Source organism: Emys orbicularis, chromosome 4 (assembly GCF_028017835.1).
Source record: "Emys orbicularis isolate rEmyOrb1 chromosome 4, rEmyOrb1.hap1, whole genome shotgun sequence".
In the NCBI taxonomy this organism is placed as follows: Eukaryota; Metazoa; Chordata; order Testudines; family Emydidae; genus Emys; species Emys orbicularis.
The window spans coordinates 25,321,909-25,341,486 of record NC_088686.1 but is presented as its reverse complement, the minus strand read 5'-3'; the positions used below and the strand labels follow the sequence as shown (position 1 = coordinate 25,341,486).

Here is a 19,578-nt window from a genome sequence, read left to right as displayed (position 1 = left end):
AGTATTTTAGGAAAAAGTGTGAAAGCAGCCACCAGCCAGAGTTGGTAGCCACACTCTGAGGCCACCAAAAAATTTATCCAGAGATCCCCTGTGCTAGACTTACTTGGGCTCCTTGATTGGGCCAGTCCTCCATATAGAGGAAGGGAAGGGAAGGCTCTGAGTGTCGCCAGCTCTCTTGATTTTATTGCACGTTCGCTGTTTTTCTTAAAGCAAATACAGGAGAAACAACTTTCGTTTAAAAAAAAATATTTCTAGCATTCCTCATTGCAGGAAAACAGCTTGAAAACATGAACCCTAGAGGTTTAGAAGCCAGAAGAGAAATACAAACAACCAAAATAGTCTCGCTTTAAAATCTCATGAGTTTTAAGCCAGTCTCATGATTGTGGGGCCTGACTTATCAACATAAAGAGTTCAGAAATCATATTACTGGCTTCTTGTGCCGCCACCTTCTTCTGTGGATGTGTTCATGAAGCCAGATCCAAAGGAGCCCTAGCCCCAGAATTAATTAACCAGAGCAGAGTGACTTTATTTTTTAAAAGGAGAAGGCATAGGCTAAACACTCACAAGCTATGATTTAATAAACTTCTCTTAGGAAACTTTTGATGGTCCTGCCATAAATGTAACTTAACGTTTAACTGATTGAGGTGCTTGTGTTCCATAAAGCCGTCTATGGAAACAAGGGCATTTCTATAAATGTAGCAAAGTTTCAGCCTCCCTTCCTAGCAGGAAGGAGTTGCTAACCGTTGTTCTGCTGCTCAGTGTTCTAGTAACAGGTGGCAAGCCTGTATTAGCCTGTATTTCATTAGGACATAATTGAACAGTTGCTGAATTATTTGTTTCTGGCTCAGGGCTTTACACAGCAAAATAATACTCCTGGGATGCTCCGGTTCCATCTTTCCATGAACTCTGCTGAATGTGTTTTCTGCATTCATCTCACCAATCCCTCACTATTTCACGGCTTATGCACACCGGGGGCCTGATTCTGCTACCACACACCAATATAACTCCATTTACTTCAATGGATCTACTCCCTTTTATACAGTACGAGCACAGAATCAGGCCATGGCCCGTTTCATAAAGGGCTGTGTCTGTACAGTGGTTCTCATGTCCAGTAATATACACTGACAAATCTAGTACTGTCCTTTTCAGCATAATGGACAGGAAAATTGTGTTTCCTAATACTAGTTCTTCTGGGGGAGGGGAGGTTAATGAAGACAAGTGTCACATGGAAAAGGTGCAGAACCAGCAAAAAAAATTTGCCTTCTGCAGTGGGGAAAATTTTGATTTCAGTTGCACTGACGTATATCCAGAGTCACTCCATTGACTTCAGGAACTGGAAGCACTCTAGATTTGTACCAGGTTAGGTGAGATCACAATCTTCCCCTGTATTCTTTGCAGGCCTGTTTTAGCAGCTTGACACTTATGTGAGAGGTAACCCTACCTCATATTGACTGGGTAGATGCTGCTAGGATGAAGTGGGCTTGACCAGTGTCCCTAATATATTAAATATGAATACACTCTCTCTTACCACAGGGCACCTACATCTGCTTAGTTTCAGGATCTACTTTATCACAGAAGCATCTTTGTGCCCACAGCAAACAAAATTCACAGGTTCCCTCATGATTTTCTCTTCTACCTAATTAATTAAACCACTAATATATAGGACTAGAAATTCCTATGCCAGGGCAATGACTGAATTGTTTTAATATCTACCTCACTGTGTGTGTATCTATCACAACAGATTTAAAATTCATAAGCCCAAATAAATTGGTTAGTCTCTAAGGTGCCACAAGTACTCCTCATTCTTTCTTCTGGCAGTTGAGCACGCTAGGCCAATAACTTGCTGGTATGTTCACTACTAGTTCTTTATTGTGGGATTGTCCTTTTTTGAACATCTAGAATTGCTCTCGCGCCCAATACTCTTTGAGCTTTTAGCACATTAGGAGCCATATTTTCAAACAATGGATCCTTTCGTGCGCCTGTGTTTTTAATAAAACTGTACGCACATTTGTGTGTACATTTGCACTTGCAAAGGATGCAGTATCGTGGTTATAGTGGGGAACTGCCAGATAGGACTGCAGGCTTTGTATTCTCAGCTTTGTCTCTGCCTTAGGCATTGTCTACATGAGAAAATTGCACAGTTTTAACTTAAATCAGATTTTAACCTGGTTGTTACATTGATGCAAACACCTCTATGGACACTCTTATTTCAGTTTAAAATGGGCTTGCTTTGAGTTAGCTTAAACTGATTTCTAATTGGCCTAAGCTAAACTGAAATAAGTCTGGTTTAAATCAGAATAAGAGTATCCACACAATCTTTTGTACTGGTTTAACTAAATGAGTTTAAAATCACACCTGTCATTAAACGGGGGCAAACTTTCTTGAGTAGATGAGGCCTTAGTATAACATTGAGTATGTCATTTAACTTTTTCTGCCTCTCAGGATTGCTGAAGCTACTTCAACACTTGTAAAGTGCTTTGTCATCCTGAGAGGAAAAGTGCCAGAGATGTGTAGATGATGACATTATAGTATTTATTCAATATGAAAAGTGCTCTGTAAAATCAAGTTCTACCCTGCGACGTTATTTAAAAGCAATTAGGGAAGCACAGCATCAATGCAGTATTTGTTTTAATGTATCTAAGTTGTCTGTCTAATGTCTAAGTATAACTTTGATTTACATAATAAAAAGAAGACACCTAGACAAAGCCTTAGGTACTCTGTGACATTATTAATATTACAACAAAACCCCAGCAGCATTAAAATAATTCAGAATGGAACTCTGCCAGCCAGCCACCTACAAAAAAGCTTCCTTTCATCATTTTGGAGAGCAGTCTCCAAAAAACCCATCAAACAGATGTCTCTTTGCAGCATGTCTGGAAGGTCGCCAAATTTGGGCTGTTTCCAGTCTAATGGGGAACAGGATCTGGAGTCCTCAGAGAGAACACCCTGCCAGCCAACCCTTCTCTTTAATAATGAGGGGGATCCAGCTCAGGCCCTTGCTGACCTCAGCTGCAGCAGTATGGCACAGGGAGAAAGGCTGTCTCCAGACTGTCCCCCAGGTAAGCCGTCCCTAGGCCACTTAGGGCTTAATAGGTCATAACCAACACCTTAACCTCCACCCAGAGACTGATGGGAAGCCAGTGCTGATCCCAAAGCACTGATGTCAGGTGCTCGCTCAAGATGCAGTGCTCAATAAGTGAGCTGTTGTGTTCTGTACCAGCTTCAGTCTCCAAATGGTTTTAAGGAGTAGTCCCATGTAGAGTATATTGCAATATCTAATCTGGAAGGAACACATGCATGGGTAATAATGGCAAAGTCCACATCTGAAAGAAAAGTTTCCAACCTCTTGGACAGAGGCAGATGGTAAAAATCTGACTAGGTCATTGCTGTAGTATGCTCATCAAACAGCAGCTTGGGTCTAAATTAAATTAAATTAATGGAGTTATCCTATCTCCTAGAACTGGAAGGGACCTTGAAAGGTCATCGAGTCCAGCCCCCTGCCTTCACTAGCAGGACCAAGTACTGATTTTGCCCCAAATCCCTAAGTGGCCCCCTCAAGGATTGAACTCACAACCCTGGGTTTAGCAGGCCAATGCTCAAACCACTGAACTATCCCTCCCCCCCCCCCCCCCCCCATCAATCGATTTGGATGAAATTTTGTTCAGAAAAAAAATGGAGGGAGGGGAAAGCATTTTTGAAAATGTTAAAACTTGCCATTTTCTGAATGAAAAGGTTTGATTTTATTTCATCTGGAAATGACTTTTTGTTTTGAAATGTATTTTATGTTAAAAAATTAAATATCAAAACAGAAATGAAACATTTTGAATTTATTGAAACAAAACATTTGAGTTGACCGTTTTTTGGGGGGGCGGGGGGATTTTGTTTTGCAAAAAAAAAAAAAAAAATCAAAATTTTGCCTTTTTATCCTGAATTGAGACCAAACAAAATTCCAAAATCTTGAAATTCTTTGAGGACAGAAAATCTGTTTCCTGACCATCCTCTAGGCAAAACTATGGTTGGATTAGATGAGAGTTCCTGTTTCTCTGAACCCAGGTTCATGGATGTTCAGAAAAATGATTGTGGTTTGCTGTTTTCTTAAGTATGTCCAGGGTCAGGTAGCGCTTGCATCAGTAAACACACACAAAAGAGAATACAAAAACTGTGTTAGGAAAAACACTGCTTGAAATTGTGGGTTGTTCCCACAGAAAACAATAAGAGGGCTCCTTCCTGCAAAGGCTTTCCATTCAGAGTCAATGCAAGCAGTAGCACATAATTTCTCTCAGTAACAGCTATTTAGCTTTGATCTCATTTACTGACTAGTTTTCTGAGTCAAAACAATAACAATATCTCTCCCCCTGCAATGGCAAAGTGCAGTGATAGTGAAATAGCCAGGTTTTACTGACAAAGTTCAACAAAAGTTCAATAGAAACCAGCAAAAATACACAGTAAGACCCACAGTCAGAATAACCTTGGTAACAGAATCATACTGCAGAGAGTTCCCATTCAAGCCCTGTTAGTTCAGTCAGGGAAAAGGCGAAAGCTATACAAAAGGTGACTGAGCAGCATCAGCACCAGGAAGTTGTATTCAGTTAGATTATAACTAGGCCAGACTCAGTGCTGCTGGGACTATCAATGTCATGTAGGGCCAAGGCCGATGAGAAAGAAACCAGCCAGTGTCAGGAACTGATGTGAAAACAGCAAATGTTTTCTGGGTCGGGAAACATTATGGATAATTGTCATCAAACAAAAAGGGGAATAAAACTAATATGGAAATTTTCCAGTGTCTGTACACCCTAAAATAGGCCTAGAGCTCAGTCACAAGATGTTCATATAAAATGCAATAAATTATTATAAAACAAAGAGGCATGGAAACATCAGACACCAGCAATATATCTCCTGAATTAATTGATAAAAATGTAGATTGCAGCAGCTATGAAACTGAAACAGTGTAGGAACTGAAGGGTTCCTGACTAACCTAATTGCCTTTTGACAGAACAAGGAGTAATGGTCTCAAGTTGCAGTGGGGGAGTGTAGAAGGGCTCGGCCGAGGCTCGGCCCTCCACGGGGCTGTGGGGTATCCCACCGCCTCGCACTAGCTCGTTCTGGGCCCAAGCCCTGGGTCAGGGCAGGCCAGTAAACAAACAGTCAGGAGCTCGGGCCCTTTGGACTATTGGCTCAGCCCCTGCCTGTGTGAGCCCTGGCCCTAGGTCAGGGCTAGGGTTACTATACGTCCAGTTTTTCCCGGACTTGTCCGGCTTTTTGGTAATCAAACCCCCGTCCGGGGGGAATTGCCAAAAAGCCGAACATGTCCGGGAAAAATACCGGCCGGGCACTTCCCCTCCCGGGCTCCAGCTGCTCTGCTCCTCCCCTGACTCTTCGGCTCTGTTTAAGAGCCGAGCTGCCCGAGTGCTCCGGCTTCGGGCAGCCCCCTTGCCTCCGGACCCCGAGCCGCCAGCCGGGCACTTCCCCTCCCGGGCTCCAGCTGCTCTGCTCCGGCGGCGCAGGGTCCGGAGGCAAGGGGGCTGCCCGAAGCCCATAGCGCTCGGGCAGCTCGGCTCTTAAACAGAGCCGAAGAGTCAGGGGAGGAGCAGAGCAGCTGGAGCCCGGGAGGGGAAGTGCCCGACCGGGGGCGCAGGGTCTGGAGGCATGGGGGCTGCCCGAAGCCCGAGCGCTACCGGCTTCACGGTTTGCCGGGCAGCCTCCAGACCCTGCGCCCCCGGCTGGGCGCTTCCCCTCCCGGGCTCCAGCTGCGCAGGGTCTGGAGGCTGCCCGGCAAACCGTGAAGCCGGTAGCGCTCAGGCAGCCCTTTTCGCATGGCTGGGAGGGAGGAGGGGGAGTTAGGGTGGGGACTTTGGGGAAGGGGCGGAGTTGGGGCGGGGCCAGGGGTGGGGAAGGGGCGGGGCCAGGGCCCGTGGAGTGTCCTCTTTTTTTATTTTTTAAATATGGTAACCCTAGTCAGAGCGGGGCAGCAAACACACAGTCAGGAGCTCAGGCTTCTGAGCGTCTGGTGTGAGGGGGAGACTGCCACCCGTGAGTGGGGTGGCAGCGGGGACGCAGGCCCACTCGTTCCACTGCATCCCAGCCCGGGGTCCTAGCAGCGGCAGAAGACTCGCTGCTGTCACTGGGGATCCTGACCGCAACACACTGACATTGGTTCTGGCCCTGCTGCGGCCAGGCCAGGGTCGGCTGCCCCTAGGCTACTTCCGGACTCCCCCTCATAAGGTACCTGGGTTTGGCTGGTGTCCTCGGCGGTTTCCAGCACCATCGGTTCCTCCGGGTAACTAGCGAAGGGTAGGCTCGGCTGCTCCTCGGGGTAGCTGGCGAGGCTCCTCCTCAGGGTAGCTGGCGAGGGATAGGCTCGGCTGGCCCGGCCAGTCCTCGGGTCGGCCGCGGCCCACTGGCGTTCCCCAACCCGGAGTGAGGCCACAGGCATCTGGCGTCTCCAGCGGCTGGCTTTCCACTGAGCTTTGCAGCGGGGCTTTTCTACTTCCTGTCCTGCGCCGTGACCTCTGGGGGGCGGGCGCAGGACCCACTGGCTCCGCCCACGTTGGTGCTAGGGGAGGCTCGTCCCTCCGCGGGGCTGTGGGGTATCCCACTGCCTCGCTACAGGGAGGTTTAGGTTGGATATTAGGGGAAAAAAATTCACTAGGAGGGTGGTGAAGCACTGGTTACCTAGGGAGGTGGTGGAATCTCCTTCCTTAGAGGTTTTTAAGGTCAGGCTTGACAAAGCTCTGGCTGGGATCATTCAGTTGGGGATTGATCCTGCTTTGAGCAGGGGGTTGGACTAGATGACCTCCTGAGGTCCCTTCCAACCCTGATATTCTATGATCATTGTATTCAGTCACTCCAACGGGGGTGTTCCCAAAAGCTGTCAGGGTAGGAGGTAAATCACATTGCAACTTGAGAGGGATGTTTATATGGGGATGTCGTTACCAGCTGCATTCATTGCTCATTTCTGCTTATATTTAAAAAGCACATGAAAATGTGAGCAGTTAAATGCAGATATTTCAATTTAAGTTATTGTCTGTGATCTGTCTCCTGCAGCACATGGATATATGAAATCAGGCTGTTGTTAAAATAATCCCTGCATTCTTTGTGTGAGCTTTGGCAGAGCACATTAGAAAACAAAAACAAGCCCAGGGATGAGGAGAGCACTAGAGCAGTGTGAGACTCCACCATTGTGGATTGTAAAACCCTTGCAAACTTTTAATCAGACTTTGGTTTGCAGGGGTTTGCAAGGAACTCAAACTTGAAGCAAAACTCAACCAGAACCACAGTTTCCCATGATAATCCCGCCAGGTTTACCAGAAGCTCAGCCCAGGTTTGTAAATTTATTAGAAAACCTGGCCTAAATGTTGGGTTTTGAACAAAATTGGATGAATTTTTGTCAGTTTTGCAATGAAGGTTTCTCATTACCCTAGAAAACAGTCATTTCTGCCTATATAAGGAGATCACAGATGTAATGTCTAAGGAATTATTTGGTGATGCTTGTATATAATCCTCTTAAGGGAGGCAGTGGGGGAAGTGGAGGGGAACAAACTGAGTTGGTATGTTCCCCCTTCATGGTCTACACCAGTAGGTGGGGATGCCGTGGCAGCAACAGCCTCAGAGGCTCAATATTCCCAGTTATCCCAAGATAGCCCCTCTGAGGGACTTTCCCCCAACTCTCATGTCCAGACCATTGCCTACCCCACTCTCCAGATTTGGCAGTAATGCAGACCTGGAATCCATGCTGCCCCTGGCTAGGGCGAGCCCTCTGACTAGGTATGCAGCAAGCATTAATGCTGGTTCGAGCAGCGTTACCTTTCTGCAAATTTTAATATCATTCTACAGTCTTTTTGTTTTGCAGGAGAGAGGAGACAAATAAGCCACCCAGTGCAATTTCATCTTTCACTGCTAAGCATAAGCATACCCCTCTCTTGCCACACATCTAGTGGGATAAATGGAATTTCTGCAGAGTTTTGCATAATCACGTTTCCTCTGTGCACGGCCTTGCCATGGAGTTTTATGTGGTTTTATTACTACCTACCCACCCATGCAGAGGAGCATAGGGGATTAAGTCATTCCATGCTGACACTTCCTTGCTGGCCTTCACTGACCGTGACATATTATGCATCCCAGTAATCAAGTCAGTTCCACGCTACCACCGCAAAAATGTAATTCTTTTACAAAATTCAATAACAGCAAAAGCACTGCCTTTTATTGAAAGCAGCTTGAGGGGGGATATTGGGTCAAACACAAACTTTTATACAGAAGAGAACTAACCTGTGAACCAAAGGAGTAAAAGTTTATGTTGGAAAACATTTAAAGCAGTGGAGGATCTTTTTCTCTCCAAAGATTTTCCTACATTATCCTACAGTGCAGGGATTTCTATCTGAGAACTTAACTCTGTTTTGCAGATCTCTCCAGGGCTTTTCAGGGTGGAGTCCTGTTAATTGATGAAGGATACAAGGGCCTCTGAAAATCTAACCATAACCCCTAGAATGTCTGCAGCCAAATGAATGTTTAATGAAACATATAATAGATGTGTATATATCTAGAGAGAGTGTATGCATTTATTGTAGATGGGTCCAAACCAAAACCTGGATCCAAATCACCAGCATCCCTGAGCTAGAGGGAAATTTGGATCCATAACAAAACTTTATCTTTTATCCAAACCCGGTCAAATTGTGCAAAAGTTTAGATCCAGATCCCAACTTTGCTGTTTGGGTGTATTGCTAGCATTAATACCATGCTGAGATCAATGTGTTAACCTGTAGAACCATGTGATAACTTGCATTTATCTTGTACCTTGGACACCTCGCATGCACTCTGCCCACTAATCCATCTCCATCAGGTCTGTTTCTAACACCCAAAGTATCCTAGTAGCTTTCCATAAGGCTCTCTTAAAAACCAAAAACATCCTTTCCACATTGTTTTTATTTTGTTCCCTACCAATTGTGGCATTTCCCACAAAATTACACTAGCCAAAGGCCCAGGACAGGCAGTATTCAGTCCTGCATTAGTAACAGATTTAACGAATGAGAACTTGATCCTATTTGAAACAAAGAATTCCCCTCCCTTCTCCGCCGGCTTTCTAATGCAGCTCTGGGAAAAGATTTTCAGAAATGACTATTGTTCGTGTATGCCTCAGTTTTGGCTGCCCAATTGGAGACACCTTAAAGCAGCCTGTTTATCACAAAGTGCTGAGCACCCACTCTCTGAAAATCCAGCCCCTTTAAAGTGTCTCGGTGACATCAACATTTAAGGCACCCACTCTTCTGAAAATCTTTGCCATAGTTTCTAGCTCTAGCAAGTTGTGAGATATTGGCCCTTAAAATCACAGCAGTATGAGTTACAGACAAGCTAAGAGTTTTTGATTTTGTCTCCCTCTGGGTATGTCTACACAGCAAACTAAAACCAGCAGCTGGCCCATGCCACCCGACTCGGGCTGCGGGGTTGTTTCATTGCTGTGTAGACTTCCGGACCCTGGCTGCAGCCCAGGCTCTAGGACCCTGTGAGGTGGGAGGGTCCCAGACCTCGGGCTCCAGCCTGAGCCCCACGAGCCCGAGTCGGTTGGCACAGGCCAGCCGCAGGTAGACATACCCTCTGAATCCTTGGGCACAGTTGGGTTAATGACACTAAGGAAACCTGTCTTTACAAACAGAGAAAAATAGTACCAACAGTTTTTAAACCCTTACAAAATAATTTTTCAGTAGAATCTACTGTGTCATAGGAAAGTACATGATTATGTGAGGTGGGCTAAATGGGTGCCAATAAAACCTTTGATGTCCCGTTTAACTCACTCCTGGCTTTTCCTCCTGTCAGTGATCATCAAAAACTCAGGCCTGTAAAACTCTTATGCCACATCACCCCATCATGTACATTATGTAAACTCGGTGTGTGTTTATATCCGAAATATGCAGATATGGACACCCAGCCATCCACAGTATATTATTGCTGTCAGTAGTACAGACTGCTGTAGTTAAGGTTGCTAATCAATTTCCATTCTACCCTCTTTTTTTCATACACTTATAACTTTCTAAAATATTCACCTTTTCATTGCTTTGTCTCTGCCCAATGGGACATTTTTTTTAAAAATGAAAAATTGAGAGAAATCTCAGCAATTTTTGAGTTATGAGAGGAGTCTATATATATATATAATTAATTCTGATTGTAAACATTTTGTTCTGACTGTCTTGGAGGATAACTCAGAAAAGGCTGAACCTTTAAATTTGAACTTTTACAAGCCCATAGTCCATAATGATTCTGTGCATTAGGCACTTTATGGCCAAGTTATTTCAAAATGTTCCCTCTAAGGAGACTTCCCGTAGCATTTAATAGAGTTCTGTAAGCATCACCCATTGACTTCAAATGGCAAAACTCCCATTGATTTCAATGGGGCCAGTATTTCACCCATAGAATTTAATAGAGCATATATTATTAATAATTATGTTTGTTATTTATTTTTATTCCTCTCAGAAAATAACATGTAAACACCAGTGAACTTAATAAAGATGTCCAAGAAGCAGATTGAACTGCTAGGACCAAATGCAGAGATGTGACCTAAACTGGGACATAAGTTAAATGTTAGTAAATCAGCGTATGTGAGTGAGGATTTAAGTTGGCGTAACTGCTTCTGGGAAAGTGGACAGTCAGGATTGGAGAAGGAAAAGCAAAGCCTGTAACAGACCTGCTTTATCTTACATACTCTCACATCCTCCTGGTTGTTGCTTTTTCCTGCTTTAACACTGCCCTTCTGCCAGCTTCGTACTTCAGAGGCACCAGCTTACGTTCACTCACACTGACCTGTGCAGAGTTACCAATATGGAATTTACACTACTGTTTACATCACCTCCTAAATTTGTCCTCTGATTTCTATAAATCACTGCGTGCTATTGAGGCTGCATTTATGAATGGTGTGGATGAGAGAACAGTGAAGTGAAGCTCAGCAGCCCTCTTAGGGCAAAAGCTTTCTCCGCTCCATGCTGTGGATCTCTTGTCCTTTGATATCTATCACCCTTCTGTACTCATTCTGCATACCGGATATCCGTGGAAGTTCCACACATAGAACTTGCACAGTGTATGCAGCAAAGGATAGGTTGAAAACAGCCTGATCCAACTAGGCCTGGTTTAAACTCTGTAGAAACTAAAACTATGCAGCCTGGTAGGATGGTTGACAGTTGTACCACATCATCCTTTCGAATGTTGCAGGTCTGCAGATCTTCACTCTAGCACAATTAAATTATGTTATCTCCAACGTCTATGAATGACTTGATAGATCTGTTCCGATGTGCTGATATTTGGCCAGTTTCTCTCAATGGAACGGAAGTGATTTACTACACCAGCTCAGCATCTGACTCAGTGTATGTTAAAATGAATAAAGGGTAGAAAACCGCTCCTTGAATCTTTGTGCTGATCTCTCTTAGTACGTGTGCGCAAGGAGTCTGTGGACAGCGCTGTGTTTCAGAAATGGTAGCAATGTTGTCACCGCATTTGCTTTGCTAATTATAATTTGTTGTATTTTACATAGGTCCAACTATCCAGCGCCAGGTTCAGAATGGACCCTCTCCGGATGAAATGGAAGTGCAGAGAAGGTAAGAAATAAATTTTGAAAAGAATGTATTAGATTCAAATTATTTTATATTTAAAAGAAATGACCCATGTTAATTATACTAATTATGGCCCCAATCATGCAGTTGTAGTCCGTGGGGCTCTGCCATGGCAGAGAGGTCTGCTTGTGTAAATCCATTTGCAAAATCTGGCCCTGATTTGGTCACATTCAGGTTGATGGTACCTGTAATTGGTCAGACTTAACACTCTGTAGTGTCCCTCAGTTCATCTTTTGTTTGTTAAGGGTTTATCCAAAAAAAATTGAAATTAGGAAATATTCTCTGGCTCCAGCACACAAATTGAACACTGCACATCTCCAATGGGCAGAGTCCCCATCGTCCCATGTACACCCTGGATTCCCAGACAGAACCATTCCTGACTCCACAATAGTGGGGCATCTGTGTGTGTGATTTATGTACACACATACACATGCATTCACACACATCAAAGGAGAAACCTTCTACCGGCTCATTATTATACTTAAAAATCACTAGCCAAACTGCTTTAACCAGCACTTGACTCCCTTAGTAATGATAATTTCATACTCTGAATATCCGCAAAAAGAACAGGAGTACTTGTGGCACCTTAGAGACTAACAAATGTTAGTCTAACAAATTGTTAGTCTCTAAGGTGCCACAAGTACTCCTGTTCTTTTTGCGGATACAGACTAACACAGCTGCTACTCTGAACTCTGAATATCCTTATTCTGAAAATACTTGGTGAGTTCAAACTACTTAATTTTAGTGAATTAACATAAATAAAATATAAAATCATGTGCAGTCAATATATAGAAAGCAGGACACCTTTGCTAATAGATGCCATTTTTTCCATATTTAACTTTTTAGTTGTTTTATACAACTAAATTCTGGCATGATTCTGGCTTATCTGCAATGATTTTTAGTTACTAACTAGTAAAGAGCTCAAACCCCAGATATTTTTTCCAACTAAAAGGCAAGAATAAGACATACTGATCTCCAGAGATACATATAACACCAGTTTTAAAGAAATTTGCATCATGTTTTAGTGTGCTTTTTTCTTAAGCTTAATAAGAGAGCTTTATATGATCCTGTATTGGATCAGTTCTTAGCAGTAGCAGATCATGTTGCATAGAGCCCATGCTATTGGCAGTATGCATTCCTGGTGATGAATTTGACCCTTTGTGTCTGGTGCTACTTTCTAAATGGTTTATAGTTCCTTTTATTAGGATCTTGTCTTGACCTAGGATGACAACTGAATAAAACTGTAAATTGGAGTTGTGAATCCAAATAAGAGTCCTGATCTAGATGAGTATCTTGGCTTATAGGCCATTGTTGTTTTCTGCCTCCTATTCAGCCTTGTCTCTGACTGTATGCATGTCTGCATACTGACGTGCAAAAGAAATTACGCTTAGGTTGCATTTTGTTGCATACGTCACCCACAGCCAAACTGTAATGCTAATTTTTTATGTGACATGCGGATTCAGCCAGAATTCCTCCTGGGGCATTAGGGAATGCACAGTGGAGCAGGAGCACCCCCCTCCTGTTCATACTGGGCCAACTCTGCTGACCAGAGTGAAGAGTCAGGGCTGTGTCCTTCTCCTCATTCCACCAATTTTATGGAGGCTGACACTGTGGCTAGTAGTGCCTGTGCTCCCCAGTTACACCGTGGGCAGGTGGACAAGAGGAGAAGGCTGTCTGTCCCATCTCCCCAGCCCTCATGCAGGCGTGCAGTCTGTTCCATATAATGAACACCACTAAGTAGGCTTGCAGTTACATTCTGCCATAATATAGGTGACAAAGAATGATTGGGTCAGATCTTCAGCTGGTGTATGCTGGAGCACTGAAGTCAGTGGAGCTACCCCGATATTCACCAGCAGAGGACAGAACTCTTAAGAATTTAGGGAAAGGTTTATTGCCAAGATGTTATTTTTAAATTAGAAGGTTGCAAAAATTTCTTCAAACAAGTGGGCTAGATTCATTGCTGGAGTGAGTGGAGTCACAGGAGGGGTAGAGTAGGACCTTCGGGAGAATTGACCTAAAGTTTGGAATAAATAAGAAATAGCTTTGTAAGGATTTTAGTGGAATGTACTTGCAGAACGCAGCTAAGACCAAGTAGCAGAAATTGTAGAAGTCAATCTTAATGACATCACAAACACTCAGGGCTCAAAGGGCTTCTGCTATGCCTTGTAGGGACAACTCACAGTCAGGATATCTCCCCAGGTTCCTTTGGGCCTTGGTGCCGCTTACTACCCTACATGCCACTGATGTACTCTGTTTGCTGGTATGTGGGCACGCAGGAATCTCTCCCCGTTGGGACATTGTGCACCCCTGGCGGTATAGGGAGGGAGTAGTCGCTGCTCTCCACTAAGCACAAGTAGTACAAATCTTCCTGGTCCTTGCAACATCCTGCCTGCCATGGATTTGCCATGTGGGGGATGTGGCCCATAGAAAAGACTTCAGATTTAATGAATGTTTCCACATCAATATTAAAGAAGGACAGAAGGAGAGACTGTTTCATTCAAGATTGTCAAGATTTATTTTTGGGACTGTTCAACTATCAGAAAGTTCAGAGAGGAGACTCCCTGATGTGCACCAGTATGCTGGTGGTGGTTCAGAGAGATGCAGAGAATATGAGTGTTTTCTGCAGTGCTTTGTCTGAAATATGCCATGCACAATAAGAGCCTAATCCTGTTCTTATTGAAGGCTCTGTCTGTACTCCAGACATATGCCAGCATAGCCATGCTGGTCAGGGATGGGAAGAGGTGTGTGATCCCTGTGCTGGCAGAAATCCCTATTGTAGATGCAGCTGTACAAACAAAGCTGCACTTTTAGTGGTATTGCCCTGTTGTGTTTGTTGCGGGGGTGTTTTTACTTTAACCATACAGCGCGTAGCTTTTTTATAGCTGCATCCACACTAGGTGCACTTTGCCAGTATAGTACAGCTGTATTCCTATACCAGTAAAGAGCTCATTGTATAGATACGGTCTAAGTCAATGGGAGTGGATGGGTACTCAGAACCTTGGAAAATGAAGCCACAAATGTAGGTGCCTAAATATAGACTTAGGAGCCTAAGACCTGGTCTACACTTAAGTTTTACCAGCATAATTATGTCAGTAAGGGATATGTGTTTTTAACCAACATAGTTATACTGGTAAAAGTCCTAGTGCAGTTACTGAACCAGTATTGGCTGCGCCAGTAGATGCACTTTTATAAGTGTGTCTACACTAGGGGAGAGTTCCTGCTTCGACTATGCCAGCATGGTGAGAGCAGCCAAAGGCCTAACTGTAGGTGTGTCCGTTTTGAAAATCTTATCCTAAACTTTCATGTGGGCAGGAAAATGAAGATGAGAAAAACAACGCAAAATGCATTTGTTTAAAAGATTTTATTTGACTATTTTAAACACAACGTAGATTAAAGTCACAGGGCCCAGTCTGGCTACTCCTGTTCATACTGAGTAGTACCATACTCGTATCAGTAGCCCTTAGTATGTACATAAGGCCCTCTCCTGCAAATCTTTACTCACATAAATAATCTTTCCTTAGTTCCATTGATATAAATGTGACAATTTATGGGTGTCAGGTCTGCTCCCATAAATAAATGTTTGTAGGATTGAGCCCTTAACACATGTAGGGTACAGCTGGCCGGAGACAGCCAGGGCCAGCCTGAAATTCAAGTGTCTGCATTGGGTCCCTCCCTTGGGAGTATATTCAGACTTGCAGTTCCCAGCTGGGCCAAGCTCCCCCTCCAGCAGTGGGAACAGTTAGGGAGAGAACTTTCTGCTAGATTTTTCACTTCAGCCCAGCACTGGGATCTCAGTGGGACATGCAACACACTGCCCGGACGCCATCTCTTACAGTATAATTTCCATGTGCCCTTACTGGTCTTCCAAAAATTGCACCATTCCATACAATATATATATATATATACACACATACCCTGTGACTTTATATGGCGGAGTTACATGCCAGGTTTCTATTGTGAATCTAGTACAAGATTGATCACTGCATAATGAATAATCCTAATTACGGATGGGCCAATCCAGTGCTTTTGAATTGGAGCCTAAAATATAGGAATGTCTATCATGCAAATTAAAGCATTTAACTTTATTTGTACATACCCTAATGTCATTTTTCTAGACATGTCTGTTACATATAGTAAAAATCATATGTTCCACAGTAAAATCAAATATATATGCATTTTAAAATACAATGCATATAAAATATAACAGAGAGAACCTATTTAAAGCTGCCACTGCGTATTAATTCATAGCACCCCCTATAGTTAAGGTTACTTGATTGTACATAGAATGAGGCTGGGGTCCTGTGGAAACTATATTATGTGATTATATAATTACAGACAGTATCATAATGCATATACACAAGAGGACCAAATTAAGTGCTTTTGACTTTTGAGTGCCTGACTTTGCAAATGTAACATTCTTTTCTGTGTGTAATAATATAAATATAATTTCCTTCCACAATTTGAGTCACATCTAAGTGTTGTTGAAATATATAGTTCATATCCATGTAGATTCTAAAATAGCTAAATGTTACTTTAGTTTTAAGCTGTTCGTCTTTTTAATTAACCAAAGAAAGGTCAGAGATTATATCAATTATAGTGAACAATATTTCTAAAGGATTGTTAGTGTGAAAGAGAGGACCTCTAGTGGGAAATTTGGGGAAGTGCATGTCTCAGTAAAATGGAGACTATTTTTGGAATGTTTTATTAAACCATTGATACTATTCTAATAGGTTGCTCTGTATTATGTATTCCCAACCAAGAGCCCAATCCTGCAAACCTTGACATGTGAAAGTATTGAAATTAACACTTTGCTCATGATCATAAGGCTATTAAAAATTCATCAGGGTAATTTTGTGGTCATTGCTTATTGAGACAGTCAAGAAATATTGGTCCTCTTGACCTCAGCAGTAACTGAGGACAAAATTTGGCTCGTGGTATTTAAAGTATCACATGATCATTCTGTTAACCAGGTGTCCAATACTTTGTTCACCTGAAAAACATTTGAATATCCATTATAGAATTATCACATAAATTACAAGCTTCTGGTACAAGTATTTGCAGTATGCTCCAAGTGCAGGGCCTTGTTCTGATCTCACTTTCTCTGGTGTAAATCAAGAGAAACTCCACTGAAATCAGTGGAGTTATACCAGTATAAATGAGATCAGAACTCACCTCAGCCCTTTCGGTTTAGCCCTTATTTCTATAATGGGCTGATTAATGCCCCTCAGATGCAAACTCTATGGCTTGGGCCCATATCAGTGTATAGAACATTTTCTAAAAAGAGTAAAAAATAAAACCGGAATGTTTTAAAAATCATTGTTTTAGGCAAGTGATGGAGCAGCAGCAACAGCGCCAGGAATCTCTGGAAAGAAGAACCTCTACCACAGGCATGTATCAAACAATGCAATGCAATGTATCTGTAAACAATGCAAACATATTCCTCTCCCTTCCTGTCTCCTCTAGCTGTTGGTGGTTGTCATGTGTTATTACAGAAATAACTGGCCTGCTAAATATAGCAATAATCATTATGGGATTTCAAAGCATTTTCAGTTAGAGACTTAAACTAATAAATTGGAACATGGCTGCATTTTTTTCCACAGATTTGACTGAAGTTTAAGGTCCAAACTTCAGAGCACACAGCGCAACTCAGATGGGACGTGTAAAGATGGATTTAAGCAAAGCTTTGTGCTCTTCCAGTCCCATGCTAGCTATGAGACCGGCTTAAGACTGAGCAGTGTAAAGGCTGCTCTAAATTATGCTGTTTTCCACAGTGCCAAGGGGCTGATGTTGCTGGGGTGCAGAAAAGGCCTAGCCACACTTTCTACACAGCCACAGGGAGAGTGGGTGGCATAGGAATCACTCTACTGGCTCTATGACACTATAGGATCCCCCTACCCAGAGATCAACTGTCTGTGCCTGGCTCTTCCAGCTTTCTACGAGGTGTACAGAAGAGAATCTGACTGTAAGAGTCCGTTAGTTGGGGTAATAAGGTGAGAGAGCTTGTGTAAATTTAGTGGGAAAGTATTTACTGAACGGATTGAAAATATTTTCTAATATATTAGCAACCTGATAAGTGGTGCGGTGGGAAGAGAAGTTTCTGGCCGCAGAATCTGGCTTTTGGTTCTGTGAAAAAATATGTGCCAACGAAGCCAGAATTTTTTGTGAATCTGGGGGAAAAGATTCGTTTTTGCTCAGCTTTTTTTTATTTAAAAGCAGCTCAGTTGTGTCCACAGAAAATGTCACCTGTGGCAGTCATACAGAATAACGCTCGGTGGCTTTGAACTCCTAATTTGAGCGCACACAACTGTGTGCCATTTTGTGTCAGTTAAAACAAATGAAACCCTGGCTCTGCTTCTGTGAGGAACCTTGACGTAGGCATGATATGTGAGTTAGTGACATTTCCAGCTGAGCACCCTGTTGCATGTATGGAGGCATCTCTGTGCTGTACACAACCTGTGTGCCTGTCTTTATGTTCAAAGTGTCATAGAATCATAGAATATCAGGGTTGGAAGGGTCCTCAGGAGGTCATCTAGTCCAACCCCCTGCTCAAAGCAGGACCAATCCCCAGACAGATTTTTGCCCCAGATCCCTAAATGGATTGAACTCACAACCCTGGCTTTAGCAGGCCAATGCTCAAACCATTGAGCTATTCCTCCTCCCCCAAGTGCCACTTGCCACTGTCCTTGGAACAAAGGTAATGTGTGTAATTCTGACTCAAGATGGTTTGTGGGGTTAGAAGAAGCTTTACAAACATCAAAGCAAAAACTCTAGACGATGCTGTGTGTGTCACTGCTTTGAACTAAAGGAAGGAACAGCTCTCGATTGCTGCGGTCATCTGGACATCACTAAAATCGTGACTGCACCATCCTTTTTTATTTATTATTTTCTGCTTTCATTTACTTTTTAATTCCTTGTCTCCTAACCACTCTGCCTTGTTTTCATTCCTTGCTGTATGCCCATTTTATTCTTTTCACTTTTCTTTTCTGTTCTTTTAGTTTCTACCCTTCAGATAAAAGTGTCTTCTTCCCCCTCCCACTGCCAGTCTCCTCCTCCTGACTACAGTAACTACAGTGCTTCTACTTCCGCTGGTGCTGCCCCTCCACCGCCATCTTATGCCAACGTTATCTCTTCAGCATCCACCATCCCCGAGTCCAGTAGTAAAACCTCTTTCAAATCCTCTAACAGAGCCAGAGAATTCCCACAGCTTCGTCACAGACATTCTGCCTCTGAGCTCTCACCCTCCCCGGGTTCCTTCGCCTCTCCAGTATGGCCAAACCACAGGACTGTAACAGAAAGCATCAAACAGATCTCTTTGTCCCCACCGCCTGAGCCTCCTTCCCATTTTCCATTCGCACCTCACCAGCCTGTTAGACGTTCCTCTCTTTCACACTCTCCTCAGTCTTCCTCTTCTCCTGTAACCACTACATCCCCCGTGCAGAAGGGTTTTGTCCTGCAGCCGCATATTCCAGAGGTCCTTCCTGTGATTCCTGTCCAGAATGGCAGAATCAGGGGATCTACAGATATAACAGTCCAAGAAGCCTCTGCAAATGTACCTCAGATAGGCCTGAATGGCCAACCCGAAGAACCTCTAGCCACACAAATTCCTTTAAACTCCTCTAGAACCCAGGTAAAAAGCGTGGATGGGTCTTTCTTCTCATACTTAGAAACTGTACCCATCTCTCAGCTACCAGTTATAACCAGCCCTGCTGGTTCCTTTATCCAGGCTTCTTTTCAGTCCTCCCAACCTTCACCTCATCCTCCAAAGCAATTGTACCAGGCCATGTCACACTTTGTTTCATTACCTCCCGCTTATGCTGCTGTATCTGAGGTGAATTTGTCCAAGAAGACCCCTCCTTTCATGACTTCATCAACCATTTCCCACTTGAGTAAGTACTTGTTTTGAATTAGTTATAACCATTAAAAGAGCTTTAGATTTGACCTGATTGTTCATAAAGCCCAGTTTGCTCTGCCCCAGGACAATATGTGG

The 19,578-nt window shown here is 43.4% G+C and overlaps 1 protein-coding gene across 1 annotated transcript in view; it reads left to right on the top strand.

Moving 5' to 3' along the window:
* Window positions 1-19,578, top strand: part of EVL (Enah/Vasp-like) — a 121,889-nt gene that overhangs the window by 77,699 nt on the left and 24,612 nt on the right. The window contains exons 4-5 of the mRNA XM_065403706.1: window positions 11,513-11,576; window positions 16,917-16,978. Coding sequence (XP_065259778.1) covers window positions 11,513-11,576; window positions 16,917-16,978 — 126 coding nt within the window. The remainder of the gene's footprint in view (window positions 1-11,512; window positions 11,577-16,916; window positions 16,979-19,578) is intronic.